Genomic DNA, 17,373 nt, shown 5'->3' with positions numbered 1-17,373 from the left:
CACCGCTAATTAGTAAATAATCGATAGGAAGATTAAATCTTCCTGCAGGGTAAACATTCTCTATTAACAATGTTTTTTCATACCTTTGGATATTTCCGGTTTTTGGAGGTAAAATTGCACTGATTTGACTCTAATTTTACGAAAATATCGTCCGGAATTCAGAATTTAGAAGTTCCGGAATTCAGAAGTACATGTATTATATTTATAGAAAATAGAAGGGAAAAATCGGGACCGAAAAAATTGTTCGGTTTTTAGAAGTTTCCGGATTTCAGAAGTTCCGGAATTCGGAAGTTACACTGTATTTAGTTTGAACATAACTTTTTGCATAAGCATAACTTATATATTTAGTTTGAACATAACTTTTTGCGTAAGCAGAACTTACGTATTTAGTTTGAACATAACTTTTTGCGTAGGCAGAACTTACATATTTAGTTTGAACATAACTTTTTGCGTATTTAGTTTGAACATAACTTTTTGCGTAAGCAGAACTTACGTATTTAGTTTGAACATAACTTTTTGCGTAAGCAATACTTACGTATTTAGTTTGAACATAACTTTTTGCGTAGGCAGAACTTACGTATTTAGTTTGAACATAACTTTTTGCGTATTTAGTTTGAACATAACTTTTTGCGTAAGCAGAACTTACGTATTTAGTTTGAACATAACTTTTTGCGTAAGCAGAACTTACGTATTTAGTTTGAACATAACTTTTTGCTACTAAGCAGAACTTATGTATTTATTTGCTTTTCACTACATTTTCTAAGCTACACATTTGCGTAAGTTTAAACCGAAAGTTACCCTTACTCATTGCTGGCGTAAATTGCATGTTCTGTTAAGTGAAACGCAACTAACATAATTTTACATTTTGTGTAAGTCCAAATTTACGTAAAAAGATACGCAAAACTTACAGAATGTAAGTGAAACGCTGGCCAGCTGAATAACCTGTGGAAAAGCTGCAAATGAAGCAGCATATTGAATTTTTTTAAAGCTGTATAATATTATTACTGGCAATTGGTGACAGATTTTGCAGTATATATCACCATATTTCTACTGTGTGACTAACACAGCAAGGGCTTTTTTGCATATTTTGGTATGGACTGAAAGCTTCGCTTAAAAATATTTTACTTTTTAATACATTTTTAAAAGCTTCATAAAAAATTAACAAGAATCTAGAGACATGCTGCTTTAAGTTATACATCCCTGAACAGATGCACAACACCATAATTATGTCACATTAGTTCTGACAATTCTATGTAAAAACACACAACAGAAAGAGCTGATTTTTTTTTTCTGACTAATAATAAGTGCATTGTCTGGTTGACTTCTATAAAGACTTAATCACACATGCATGTTCAAGAATATGATTTACAATTGTTTTGTATAAAATAAACACTCCAAATATTTTAATATACACTTAAGATAACAGAAAAAGTCTTCCTTTTTTAAGATTAATGTACCTTTCAAAAAAGTTTAATATTTATTGCTTTTAAAATGGTAAATAATATACGGTAAACAGCCCAACAGGTTTTCTTTACGCATTAGGTCTTAATTAAAAGGTGGTCATTAAAACAGTTTGACATGTCACATGCCACTTCATAATTACAGATTTATTTCCTTAATATCTATATCATTTCTCTCTTTACCAAAATTATAAAAACTGAATAAAATCTGGCAGGGGAGGTAATAAAACATATATTAACATATCAATAGGTACTATATCACTAATAATCAATATTTTAATATACACTACATCGATACAACATATTATATGGCTGAAACAATTATATAACTATCCATCATTTCTATCCAGACAAGGTGTCACAGACAGTTTAATTCATAACAAGTCATTTTTCTCATTTTCTATACTGACCATCATGATAAATTATTATTATAAAATCTACAACTTAAGAAGTACTGTTTATTCCTGGGCTGACTAGGAAGCTTAAGACTTAAGACTTTAGGACTAAATACATATTTTGTATATCCACTGTATTTTACCTCTGTAGAGCAATAACTCTCGCAAGCATCCAACTTGCATAGGTCTCCCAATAATTGTTGCTCTGCAAAGGTCATACTGTCCTTATGACAGCTGGAAAGTCACCTAAATATCTTAAGAATGAATAAAATTCAAATCAAGTAAAAACAACTTCATTCCAGACTAAAGTCCAGTCATGAGGTGGCCATATGAATATTTATTGCAATATTTTTAAAACATCATTATTTATTTTTCTTCAATCTGTTTCAAACTATATTTCACTCTCTTCAATCACAATGGTGGAAATTCTATCCATACAAAATATATGGCCAAGCCAACCTGTTAGTCTGCATTACATCTTAACTAAGACAATACTAAGATAGTTTCACCTTATATTTTGTTTGTTTGTTTGTTTCATTTTACGCCTTTTTCCAACAGTATTTCAGTCATATAGGCGGGTAGTTTCCTAACCATCGTTCCTGAAGAGTTATACCAGTATTAGACTACCTTCCTCCGTGCTAAACTACCAAAGCATCTCCCAGGGATCAAACCCACGCCAGAGAGGTAACGGGATTAGAAGTCATCGACTCTAACCCCTCTACCACGGAGGCAGTGGTTCACCTTATATAACAGAAACCTATGAAAAGCCTCTACCTAATCAAAATTTTCTTCAAAAACTTCTCCAAAATCAGAACCAGCTATTTTATTTGAAGTTCAAAAATTAGCGCTTTTAGTGAAAATTTTCCCCAAAATTAAGACTTCCTAATTAAATGAGAAAATTGAAGCATTGCATTTAATTGAAAAATAATCTGCATAATATTAGTATTATTATTTCAAAATCTCTTAAATTGTGTTACATATGGATGATATTAATCATACAAGGGTGGTGTGTAAAAATAACTTAACATAATTATATGAAATCATTTTTGTAAAATCACAAACAAAATTTTTAATATTTAACAAGCTTTTCTTACTTCAGGTATATAAATACTCATAATACTCATAATGTATTAAATGTTTATATGCCTATAAAATTCATACAATGCACTTCCATATGTAAGCAAATTCAAAAAACTGCAACCATGCAAAAAGATCTGTGAATAGGTTAAGATAACCATCTTTTTTTTATAGTTCACTAACTGATTTTTGACAGATCCCAACAAATCACATGAAAAAAGCATAGTGATGTATCCTAAGATAAATGAGAATAAAGACAAGATGTGGTGTGTTGCCTTAAGGAAATTACATTTAATGAAGGCTGTCTAAACAATCCATTGAGTCTGTCAACACACCCCTCTTCATTTTATAGCTATACCATATGAATTTTCATTGTTTCACCTTATATGCACTGGAAACTCAACTTCAACAGCATAATGTTTTACTGAGTTGTTTTTTGTATTTCATTTTATCTGACAATACATATTCATTTTTTATAAACATTCAATTAAAGGCAATTTAACTATTTCATAAAGAGAGCAAAAATACACTGTCACATCATCCTATAATTGTCCTACATGTTTTATCTTAAGCTTGAGAAAGCTGACAGGTTACAGGTAAGTTTAAGGACCTGCAGCTGTTAGACAGTTTGAGCGTTATAAGGAACTTAAGTTTTTAAAGGAACTCCATTGAGGTCCAAAGGCCTAAAACATAAAATTTGAATTTCTTACATAAATTAGACGGGGCACTTAAAACTGATAAATATAAAAAAAAAGATAATAAAGAATTATACCCAGAATTATAATTCAAAATCTTATTTTGTGCTATAAATCCCAGCTCGATTTGAGTGAAAAATGTTGCATGCAGTGCTTTTCAATTTTGGGTCATTTTTCATAATCAAAATAAATATTCTGGGAAAACAAAGTGAGCAAATGATCTGAAATTTTGCACACAATCATGGAAATTGCATGGAGGTAAATTATTACCACTTTATGCTTCAAAATTAACTCTTTAAGGGCATGACTGGTGACATGTCCGGGGTCCATACTCAACAGCGAAAACTACATTTACTAAGCGGATGGACCTTCATTAAATAGCATAAACTACATACATACACAGAGATAAGCCTTTGGCACCAGTATAGAGCCAGGCTTAGCTGCACATCCATACAGTTCAACCAGACTCTATACTGATAGAAGTTGAAACTTTGACTTAGACCCCCCCCCCCTGCCACCCACCCACCACAACTATACCTTCCCTAGTCTGGTCAGAAATACATCTCAAATATATGGTCTAGATTATAAAACAATACAGTATTGTTAAAACAATTAGATTACAAATTATAACAGTACTTTAACTGTATTCACAAGACTAGACCAGATCAGGTTACAACTATTGTATTTTGTATTTATTATTATATTTTCCTTAATCATAAACATGCTTATTATTATTGTAAATTGATACATTGTTGCTGTTTTTGTTAAAATTAGTACTAGGGTATTTTACTTCCCATTGATAGGTGGCTCGAAAAATAAAACATAAGAGCAGCAAAAAAAAACAACCCAGCCAATTCTTGCTATTCAATCCTTAAAGAAAGAAATCACAACTAATAGAATGTAACCATTGATTTACCAACATTTACACCATGTAATATTGTAATATAAATTACCATCAGATCCAATCTAATCAATTTAGCAACACTATCACATAACAGCCCACCCTGCCACTCCCCCAGCCCCTGCGAAATGTGACCATGGTTCACCATGTTCATCCATGGTCAACCTTTGGTTCTACATGATCAAACCAGGTTCTACTAGGTTACCATGGTCTTGAACCATGATTGACCATGGTTGACCAAGACCACAATAAATAAACCATGGTCCACAATGATCAACCATGGTCTAACCAGGTTCTACTAGGTAACCATGGTCTTGAACAATGAATGACCAAGATCACAATAAATAAACCATTGAGCCTGTCAAACTCAACCCCACCATACCCTCATGCCAGGCATCCCTACCTTACCCTATCAATAATACTTTTTCATACATCTTTAAAATATACTTATACATTATATACCAGTACCATATGAATACTATTTTCAGTGAGAAATTCATTAACTTTTTATACTTATTATTAGACTAAAAGGTTGTTTTTTTGTTGTTTCATAGTGTACCATAACAAAGAATATAGATCAATAAAGATTCTACCCCAAGCACAACAGACTTCTTTAGTTATTCTCAGGAAGAAACCAGATCAAAGATCAATTATCTGAGATAATCTAATATTGATGATTATTGAATTTATACTAACTTACAATTCTTTCGGGCATTCTGTTGGAACCAAAAGTGATTTAATCCTTTGACCAGCCCTAAACTAGACTGTTGACTGACCAATATCAAACTTTCATCCTGATATACCCAAAACTGAAAATGGACATTTCCAAAATGGGAGCTGGACAAGTCCATCTATAAAATTCAGCAGGGTAAACTTGGGTGAATGATTCTAATATTTTGATGACCGACTTCCCCTGACTTGCCTTGAATTTTGAAAATTTAACTCGAGCCAAAATAATGTCTCCAAGCCAAAATAATGTCTCAAGCTAGTGTCAGGAGTGTAGAGCCAGAATAGAGCCAGACCAATGCAAACATAGGTGCCATCTTCACAGACATAATGTAACTACAAAAATATATTGAAAATACTTTATTTTTTCTGAAGAAAAAATCTTTAAAGGGACTCCACTGGGGTTTTTAGACATGACAAATCTAGAAACAATTTTTCGAGATTTGTGTACCATTATGATGTAATTGTCTGAAACAATATTTTCAGATTAATCCCTCACATACATGTGAACTTTTTTCTATGATCAAGTGGGAGATTTTTCTTCAAAAAGAGGGAGATTTTAGAATTTGCAAAAAACAAAGAAGAAAGTTTTGACATCAAAAAGAGGGAGATATCTTGAATTTGTGAAAATACCCATTACTTTAAGAAAAATGTTTGAAAATATGATTGCAGAAAGTGGGAGTCTCCCACTGAAAGTGGGAGAGTTCACATGTATGCCCTCATCCAGTTTTTCCAAAAAAAAAATCAATTTTATTGTGCAAATGACAATATAACAAGGGTGCCATAGTCACAAAATACGCCCGTTTACGAAAGCTTTAGATGGAGATGGGGGCATTATGGATAAGTGTTATCTAGCAAGCAAGTTTTTATTCTTGGCTCTGTGTTGTTAAATGAACCTTAAAACAAATCAGGAGGGAAGATATGCACAGGATGTGTGACCTTGACCTTGGTCGCAGGGACCTGAATTTTATGCACTGCACTCAGCCTCACAATGATGAACATTTGTGCCAAATTATATTGAAATCCCTCTATGCATGTAGAAGTTTTTCTCCAGACAAGCGTTTTCTATGAGCTCTAACTAAGACCTTCACCTTTGACCTAGAGACTTGGTTCATGTGCAGGGCACTACGTCTCATGGTGGTGAACAATTCTATAAAGTAACATTAAAATTCCTCCATGCATGTAGAAAATATGCTCCGGACAACATCTGGATATTTAATCATCTCCAGTGACCTTGACCTTGCAAATATTAACCTAAATTAAATGTGTCACACCTGTAGTCATGATAGTTACCATTTGTGCTACAATCCATCAATAAATGATGACTAAATGGTCCCTATACACATCTTCAAATTTTTATCTGAACTTTGACCTCTATGTGTAACCTTGACTTTGGTCGCAGGGATCTGAATTTTGCGTGCGACACTCAGCCTCACAATGGTAAACATTTGTGCCAAGTTATATTGAAATCCCCCTATGAATGTAGAAGTTTTGCTCCGGACAAGCGTTTTTCAATGAGCTCTAAGTGTGACCTTGACCTTTGACCTGGAGACCTGGATCATGCATGGAGCAATACATATCATGGTGGTGAACATTTCCATAAAGTATTATAAAAATTCTTCCATACATGTAGGAGATATGCCCCAGACAAAATCTGGATATTTCACCATCTTTAGTGACCTTGACCTTGCATATATTGACCTAAAGTACATGTGTCACAGCCGTAGTCATGATAATGACCATTTGTGTTACAATCCCTCAATAAATGATGATTAAATCGTCCCTATACACATCTTCATATTTTTATCTAAACTTTGACCTCTATGTGTGACCTTGACCTTGGCTGCAAGGACCTGACTTTTGTGCGTGACACTCCACCTCACAATGGTGAACATTTGTGCCAAGTTACATTGAAATCCCTCTATGCATGTGGAAGTTTTGCTCCGGACAAGCGATTTTCAATGAGCTCTAAGTGTGACCTTGACCTTTGACCTAGAGACCTAGTTCATGTGCGTGACATGGCTTCTCATAATGGTGAACATTTCTATGAAATTTCATTAAAATCCCTCCATGCGTGTAGGAGATATGCTCCGGACAAAATCTGGATATTTCATCATCTTTAGTGACCTTGACCTTGTATATATTGACCTAAATTATATGTATCACAGCCATAGTCTTGATAATGACCATTTGTGTTACAATCCCTCAATAAATGATGACTAAATGGTCCATATACACATCTTCATATTTTTATCTAAACTTTGACCTCTATGTGTGACCTTGACCTTGGCCGCAAGGACCTGAATCTTGCGCGCGACACTCCGCCTCACAATGGTGAACATTTATGCCAAGTAATATTGAAATCCCTCTATACATGTGGAAGTTTTGCTCCGGACAAGCATTTTTCAATGAGCTCTAAGTGTGACCTTGACCTTTGACCTAGAGACCTGGTTCATGTGCGCGACACTGCTCCTCATAGTGGTGAACATTTCTATGAAGTTTCATTAAAATCCCTCCATACATGTAGGAGATGTGCTCCGGTCAAAATTGGATGCCGCCCGCTCGTCCGCCCGACCGCCCGCCCGCCCGCCAGGGGCGTTCCCATAATACGTCCCGTTTTTCAAACGGGCATATAATAAAAAGCGTTTAATAATGCACTCTTGATTTTCTCATAAATTCTTTATGAACCTTTGCAGATTTTGTCAATTTAAATGCTTTACTTGATCGAATTTTCAGATTTATTGAATTTTTTACCTCAGTGGAGCTTCTTTAAATTAACAAGCATTTGATAGTATTGCGGGCAATACAGTAGTCCCCTACCGGTCCCTCAAAAAGTTCTTTAATTGTCATACACTCCTGTGTATTGCCATTTATAATGAATTTGAGGATGAAGTCTGTATTTGAAAATATCGACCACAAAACATAATAAAATAAGTTTGTCTATATCACAGTAATGTGTTAAGTTTCCATGCTTAGTAAGGAAATTATGTTTATACAACCTTGTCATATTATTACGATGTGGGATTTTAAAGTAAATCCTATAAGGAATGAAGAAGTTGGAGTGAAAATACCAGTTTCTAGAAAAAAATCTAAGTTCAAGGGGGACATAATTCTGGAAATAGTCTTGCTAGAGTATTTAACCTTCTCAAAAATGTCGAGTGATAATAAGAAACATATATATGAAGTTTGAAGTAGATACATTAGGAAATAAAGAAGTTATTTAAAAAAGACAACATTATTTCCCCTAAAAAATCTAAGTTCAAGGGAGGTAATACTGATATTTTTGTGCTAGAGTTATAAACCTCGTCACATATGATGTGGTTGATGACCAGAAACTTATATTTAAAGTTTGAAGTAAACACCTTAAGAAATAAAGAACATATAGTGAAAAAGCTGAAAAATTTAAATCAGAAATCTTGAAATTCAGGCTATTTGTTGCCATAGCAACCAGAATTTTCAACAAAGGAAGAAAAGAAAAAGATGTGCATAATCTCCAGACTGCCATCTACCCATATTTTAAGTTTCATAAAAATATTTTCAGTACTTTTTGAGTTATCACTGGATCCAGTTTATGTGTTAAATTTGCCATATTTTCAGACTATTTGTTGCCATAGCAACCAGAATTTTCAACATAGGAAGAAAAAAAAAAGACGTGCATAATCTCCATACTGCCATCTATCCATATATCAAGTTTCATAAAAATATTTTCAGTACTTTTTGCGTTATCGCGGGATCCAGTTTTGTGGACGGACTGACGGACTGACAGACGGACTTACTTAGCAGACGTGTTTGTGGGGTTATTCCTTTGATCTCTTAACCCCACAAGAGCAAATTTTTTTAACCCCATAAGAGCATTTTTAACCACATAATACATGTCTCTACGGAATGAACCCCATACAGAGTGCCTGTACATAAACCTAAACCTCATAATGTAGCTCTCGTCTGCTCGGACAGATAGACAGACGGACAGACAGACAGACAGACAGACGGACGGAGGGTAAACCTAAAGTCCCCTCCGGTTAAACCGGTAGGGGACTAATTACAGCAGTAAATGGTTCGTACTAAGGTCTTTAAAGCACATTCTGGACACTTTACCATCAAATCTCAATATACTTGTATTTCTGTCATTCTTATGCTAAATTATATCATTGACACAAACCCTTGAGAAACTCAGAAATATGCAATCTGATCTATTATTTTTTGCGAAAATGTCATTGTACTAAAGCTTTTAAAATTAAAGGAACATCATTCTGTGAATAACTATAACAACTTTGTTTTTTCTTTAATTTTTTTTATGCTGTCCAGCTTCTGGCCATTTATACATGTCATTTTGTAAATGCTTACTTATTAAACACTAACATTTACTTAAATATCATTATCAAACTTTATATTTATCTTATTTTGTCTTCATTTAACATCACAAAGCCTTTAAAAAAAGGTCAAAACCAGTTTGGTTTGTTAACCAAATTCAAAAACTGGAATATTCGAAAAGTAAATATAGAATTAACTTAAACGCCTATATAAAATAACACACGCATGACTGATTACAGTATAATTTCAAGGACAAAGTGTAAATCTATCACTTTCTGTCACCATTGAACCATCATTTAAACCTATCATTAAAGAAACCATAAAATTCTATTTTGTACTTGTCAAACATAAGAACACGTAAATTTCATGAGTGGCTGCACCCATGTATTATTTTGTAAGATTTACACATTCTTTTATAGAATTAATCATTCTTTCAAATATAAGGTGTTGTCCTCTTCTATATTGAAAGTATAAAGAGGTTTCTTACATTTTAAAACACGTCAGTTAACTCATTCATATTATTATCATTCTAATACAGATTGCATTAAATTTGTTTACTTTGTCTGAAATGGAATAATGTAGATTCATATTAATCGTATTACTTATCTGTTGCGCTCAGCAAGCGGACCCCACTTTGGATAGTGTCAATGTTTTCTAAATCTTATTTATACAATAGTAGAAGTGACGTCAGGAGTAAATGAAATGACATGTAATTTCCTATTCTTATTACTAGCAAAAGGTATCAGTAGAACTTTCAGGCTAATATATATTCAATATTGATGAATATTACACATACGCACTGCAAATTAAACATGATTATTTATCTGTCAACTGTTGAAACATTTGAGGGAGCACTACAACTTCATTTACATTTTTTTTTGTTAACCCTATTTTTTTTGCTGACTTCGATTTTCACTTAGTACAATTTATAACTGGTGAAAATATACTTATATTAATTCTGAAATCTAAAAAAATATGTATGGATCCAGATTCGCTAAATTGCCCAAAAATTAAAAAAAAAAATTAAATGTATCAGTCATTTATAAATAACAAACATATTGTGAACATTATCCCATACTCATACTGGAGTTAACCTTAGTAGAAACTGTGTGAAACTTTTAAGTGTATTGTATTTCTGTCTGCAGGTAAAGTTATGGTATCAAATTTAACAAAATCAGCAAAAACATAACAGAGAAGGTGAAAGACCAAATTGAAGGGATATCGCATGAAGGTATCAAATCACCATTAAAGTTATTTGATGATTCAGTAATGTTATGTAGCAAAGATCAAGCTGCTTTTAGTATTAAGATTTTTAAATTGTTATCTTCTTTTTTTAATAATTTATACTTTATTTCATTAAAAATCAGACTAACCTATTTCACTGGTATTACATCCATTTTCTTTTCGTATACAGAAATATTGAGCTACTTCGATGGTATTACATCAATGTTCTTTTGGTATACAGAAATATTGAGCTATTTCACTGGTAGTACATCAATGTTCTTTTGGTATACAGATATATTGTCCTATTTCACTCAGGTATTGCAACAATTTACAATGAAACTATTATTTTTAGTGAGGGATAAGACAATATTCAATTCAATAGGAAAAAAACCAGTTCAGACCAAAGACAAACAAGAACTGTCGGTAAGACAGCAACGCTCGACTATTCTTAGTGCTTGATAGTAAAAAAAATGCTTGATACAGTTACCTCCTCCTGTTTACAGGTTGGGGTCATAATAGTGAACAAGTGTGCAAAGTTTCAAAGCCATATGTCAATGGACTTTGAAAATATTTGAACTATTACAAAAACTTTAACGTAAATTCTAAGTCGAAAAAGGGGCATAATTCTGTCAAAATGCTTGATAGAGTTACCTCCTCCTGTCTACAGGTTGGGGTCATGATGGTGAACAAGTGTGCAAAGTTTCAAAGCCATATGTCAATGGACTTTGAAAATATTTGAACTATTACAAAAACTTTAACATAAGTGGTTACGCGGACGCGGACGCTGACGCTCGGGTGACTGCAATAGCTCTACTTATTCTTATCGAATAGTCGAGCTAAAAACACAGATCACAAATAGTCTTGTTGGTGCATAAACTAGCATTTAGATACTTCAGTATTCGTAAAAATACATAATTTTTAGGATACCCTTTGATGCATAAATCCATGCACACAAGTTTGTGTGGGTGTGTTTAGGATTAACGTAATTACCCTCGACACCAGAAAAATTACCATATGTGTGAGCACACAAGTTGTGTGTATTTGCGTTTATTTATACTTGCCACTGGTTGCCCATATATGGGCGAGTCCTCCAGAAGGGTATTAGTCATTTTATTTTTTTCGGAGGATAGTGCAATAAAAACTACAGAAAGATGCCCCATTTCCAAAAGCTTCTCCTGGTTCTTTAGCGTGCCAAGTGTTTAAGCACTCATACACGGGACCTCGATTTAAAGTCTCATCCGAAAGACTGATTAGTAATTTTAGTTGGCCAGCCCGGGAATCGAACCCACAATGTCGAGATTACAAGTCTCGCGCTCTAACCGATTGAGCTATGCGTTGCTGCATCATGTTCTTTTTATACCAACTGACCAAGATGTAAATTTACAAATTTAGTAACTGAAAAAGGGAAGTAATTATGAACCAAACAATGAACATTATAAAGGGAGGTAATCATGAAATATGTTCCTCATAAACTGATGCAGTAATGATTGTAATTGAACAACCTTAATACAATAAGGTAATTGTGAATGTGAGGTAATTATGTTCATAAACATGGTAAACGGAGTTAATTATTAATTATGAAATTGCTAAAGGAAGGTAACTATGACAATAAGATTCATTTCATTTTTGCAGTCAATCAACTGAAATAGGCCAGCAATTCTTTCCTTATAATTGAAGAAATGCTACATGATGAAATTAGTTTATTGACTTAAAGCTCCTTATATCTAAATGACAAAATCTGTATCACATGACACAATAAAAGGGAGGTAATTAAAGTAAAAGTTACAAGTTTATGTTGAACATTTGAAGCACATCCTGTTCAGTTACTATGGATGAATTTGTGATATAAGCAATTTCATACCCTGTAAAACTTTAGGTGAAATACTATATAAACCAAAATTATAGCAAAATATTTTTACACACTAACCAGTTCTTTTTTTACCCAAATACAGGAGAAAATTGGTTGTAACTTTAATATGCCAGCGAACTGTCAAATATGTTTTTAATTTCGTGTAAAAGTATCAGTTTTGACGGTTTTGATACATCAGGGTCTTTCAAAATTCTATCTAATATACAACTACATATAAACGCAATTCATTCTCTATTGCAACTTAATTTAGAATGATTAAAATTATAAAGAAGAGAATTTTTACCTATGTTTACTAGTTTGATGTTGTCGTTTGCAATAGCTGTCAAAGCCTCGGCGACGTTAGCAAGCTGTTGGTGATGGTTTCTGGCATTTTTAATGACTCTGATCCGCTTCCCTTGCAGCGAAGATACCAAAGCAACCAGGCGGACACCATCGTCAAAATCATTTTCTAAATTTTCTACTTCCAGTCCTCCAGACCTTAGTTGTTCGTTTACCCAATTTCTAAATGTGTTTTCTTGAATTAGTACCCATTTGTCTACTCCAGCCTGTGCGGCGTGCCCCTCGCGACTCCGCGCAATATTATGTGATTCCATATTTTAAAAATAAAATAGCAAAACACACGTTTGTTTTTATCTTCACAAGAAGCACAATTTTGTTTTATTGTTATTTCTAAATTTTATACATGAACGGTAGAAAGAACAATTTGTTTATTTATGCGTGAATGAATAACACCCAATAGTCCATTAATAATTCCTGAAAATTGATCCTGATTTGAAACTTAAGCTACCCTGTACACTGTCGGGTATTTATTCGAAAAATATTCCTACTTTTTGTGTAAACTAACTATATAAATGTCCAAAATCATTGGGTGTGACGCCTGTCCGAAACACACTGCTCTTCGCCATTCATTTATTTCAGCTGACACCGTTACATTTGAAAAACCGGTTTTACCTTTATGGAAGAATTGTATTCTAAATTTAGTAACAGGTATACAAATGTTTGCGCTGCGTTTAATAGCCGCGTTTAATATAATAATTAAATTTATTATAAATAATGTCGATTTAAAAATGAGATCTACATCTCCAGAAATAATATAATTGTGCAAACAAATTTTTAACGTAAAGATATAAACAATATTAGAATATTAAATGCATAAAATTTTAATCACTGCGCTTATGGAAACCCGTGATATGATCAAAGGTACACAACTCGTACAGCAAGATATTTTATTTCTTTTGTCAGTTGCGTCCCTTACACCGGGTATCGGAACGGGTGGATAATCGCAATTCATTGATAAATATATTAGATATACAGAACTCCGTCAATTTCTTTATCTAAAGGTCGTCTGGCATTTACCAAAATTTCAATACCAACACGACTACTCCAGAAAATCGACAATATTTGGCTAGATCGCATTTAAAACGTTGGAAACAAAGTGATCCATCGGAAGCATTAATCACAACAAAATTACAAGAAAATTACAGACTCGGTTTAATTGAGTCTGTACATGAAGGGTAATGAATAAGTGCAACACCCCTCTCGCCCCCTAGCACCGGCTTGAGCGGTACGAGCGGTACTTAATTCTCAACACTTAATAGTGCTGGCATCAATGATCCCGAAGGACTAGAAAAATATAATAACACTGAAGTGAAGTACGGGGCAACTTTTTACAACTGCCACACAGCACTTGACACCTGCTGTTGCGAAGTATAAAAATCTGGAAACAAAGTGATCCCTCGGAAGCATTAATCACAACATTTACAGACAACATTTTGCTAATGTTGAGAGAACATTTGTCAAATATGTCATATATATCATTGTATTTTAACTGTCTTCACATGTATGTATGTATGTATGTATGTTTTGTTTGTTCGTTTTAATATTCTTTTTTTGTTTGGTAATGCAATGATTAACAAAATAGACAAGGACTAAACTGTATTTATATAGATGCAAATCTCAAAACGCATTTTTGCGAATGCTATAATAAAATTGTGAAAAATAAAGATTTATTTCAACTTATTAATTATGGATTTTTTCCGTATCGTGGTATACAAAAATGAAGAAATTTTGAACGAATAAAAATTTGACGATCAAATGATCGATTTTATATGAGAAATCCGTAAAGAATAACAGATATTTTAAAAATCAATTCTGACCTTGTAAATATATTGATACCATATTCGCCTAGGTTCATTACACTATTAAACTTGTTAAAAAAATTATGCTTGCCTGTCAGTATTGAACTTACACTCATTCAATATTCTCTGTTTATCACCTCCCGCTTTTGCGACTCCGTAAAAATGGTATAGCACGACTGTGCATGTATATATTTTAACGTGACGTCATTTAATGTTTGCATTTTAAGACATACTAAATGTTAGCTTAACACTATAAGGGGATTCTTCTTTTACTGAAAAAGGTTCTTATTTTGGTTATACATGTATTATAAATAGAAAATTATATTCGTATAGGCTCACTTTCAATTTTATTAAACTCATTGAATAAAGTAATATTATGCTGTAATATAATTCAACTTGCTCAATAAATTCAGTTGTGAATCTATACTCATTCAATATCCTCTATATACCGATGAAAATATTAAAATCGTAGTAATAGAGAGTCTCATAATAGTTCAAGAATTACCACCATCACCCACAGCCGCCATCATCATCATCATTGTCATCATAATCATCATTCTGATTATATAATAATAATAATAGTAATAATAATAATAATAATAATAATAATTATTATTATTATTATTATTATTATTATTATTATTATTATTATTATTATTATAGTAAAATACTCAATGGTTTACAATTTTGTAACCGCTGACAACGCATGGTTACACATAAGATTGATCATATGATTTTTATACATATAAATATGATATACTGAAAAAGAGAAAGGTATTACGGTTTACAGAATACTAAGCGATTCTTTATGGAATTCTAAATTGGATAATTAAATACGTCGGTTGTTATTTTGCATATTTCTTTGTAAGTCGTTTTCTTAGCTAACATTTACGTGTATAAACAGTAAATTTACAGTGAATTAATCAAACAAGTATTGTAGTTTTATCACATTTGAACAAAACGTTTGTTACCTCTTGCATTTGATCTTAATATGAATCGCTAAATGTCAAAATAAATGTTGGAACGTAAATGTTTACATCTTTTTTCGTTTCTGGTCGGTTTATGCTGGCGGTTGCTCTGTTTATCGCTCAATGTTTACCTTTACTACAAAGCTATGTGACCCGATTAAAGCAAGGTATGTCAAAAAAGTTATATGTTTTAAGCTCATCGAAAACTTTTAATTTGTTACTAAAATATTTCATTTGCACCAAAGGTGTTTTGGGAACTCTAGCAGTCACAAAAAGATGGCATTCCGTTTTTAATTCCCCTGAGCACACATTGCTCAGAGGTTAGCTTTTGTGTTTGTAGTGGGTCCACCGTCCGTCGTTGTTCGCAATTTCTTTAAACAATATTTCCGCCTAAACACTTGATGGATTTCGGCCAAACTTTACAGGAATGATTATTAAATTGTCTTCTACAAAAGTTATATAAAAATTTTTTTTGCATAAGTATGTCACAGGTTTAAAAAATGAGTTTGTTAAAAATCTACTTCTCAGAATCTACAATGTCCAGGGCTTAGATATTTGGCATATAGCATAACCTTGCGGTCTTCTACAAAAGTTATAAAATTCATGACCCTGTGTTCAAAAAAAAGACACCACCCTAGGGGCTTGTAGCTTTGCCAAATAGACCTTACAAAATTACTTAAATCATGTTCCTAGGGTCAAAATTGGCTGCATCCGAGTGTCACTTAATTTATAAAGACTTGCATAGTGACTTCTCCTCAAAAACTACAAAGCAAAGAGCTTAGATGTTTGGCATATATTATCACCTTGTGGTCTTCTACAAAAGTTTTATAAATCTTGCCACTGGGGTTAAATTTGCCCCACCTCTGGTTACTTACTTTATATAGACTTGTATAAAAAAAACATTTAAGCCTTCTTTTGTTAAACTTCGATGGCAAACGCTTGGATATTACCATGTAGCATTGCCTCGTGGAACTTCACAAAAGTTATATAAGTCATGTTCCTGAGGTCAAAAATTGCCCAGGCCTGGGGGGCACTTATTTTACATGGACTTGTTAAGTGCAATATCTCAAAAATCTTCTTTTCTGCAATTACAATTCCCAGAGCATAGATATTTTGCACCACCTTATGGTCTTCTACAAATATTACATAAATCAATCCCTCGAAGTCAAAATTGGCTCAGCCCCAGGGTCCCTTAGTTAAAAGTATTTGTATAAAGGAAAATACATGTAAGTACTCTTTTGTTAAACTACAATACAAAGAGCTTAGATTAGCATCTAGCATTGCCTAGTGGTCCTCTACAAGTTGTTTTAGTTTTGGGTCAAAATGGCCCAGCCATGAGGGTCGCTTATTTTACATAGTTGTAAAGTAAGCATATCTCATATATCTTACTTGCATGAAGCAGCTTATTGTGGTCATTTTCAAAAGTTGTATTTACCATGTTCTTTGGGTCAAAATGTTAGGAAATTAATGCCTCTGGTGTGCCCCTGTGACTCACTTATTTTCTTAAGACTTGTCAAGTAAAATGTCTTTCAAATCTTCTTCTGAAAGTAAATGTACAATTCCAAGAGTTTAGATATTCTGCATGAGGCATCACCTTGTGGTCCTCTA

At 33.1% G+C, this 17,373-nt stretch overlaps 1 protein-coding gene across 2 annotated transcripts in view; it reads right to left on the bottom strand.

Moving 5' to 3' along the window:
- Positions 1–13,598, bottom strand: part of LOC132729993 (filamin-B-like) — a 106,600-nt gene extending 93,002 nt beyond the window's left edge. Inside the window, exon 1 of one of the 2 annotated variants that reach the window (XM_060715833.1) lies at positions 12,943–13,598. In XM_060715833.1, the coding sequence (XP_060571816.1) occupies positions 12,943–13,252 (310 nt within the window). In that variant the 5' untranslated portion in view covers positions 13,253–13,598. The remainder of the gene's footprint in view (positions 1–12,942) is intronic. The other variant, XM_060715840.1, reaches the window with a different exon arrangement.
- Between the last annotated feature and the right edge of the window lie 3,775 nt (positions 13,599–17,373).

The sequence above is a fragment of the Ruditapes philippinarum genome, unplaced genomic scaffold, assembly GCF_026571515.1.
Source record: "Ruditapes philippinarum isolate M1 unplaced genomic scaffold, ASM2657151v2 ctg2466_1_1_1_1, whole genome shotgun sequence".
NCBI lineage: Eukaryota > Metazoa > Mollusca > Bivalvia > Venerida > Veneridae > Ruditapes > Ruditapes philippinarum.
Note: the sequence above shows the minus strand (reverse complement) of the source record. Positions and strands in the feature narration are given on the sequence as shown.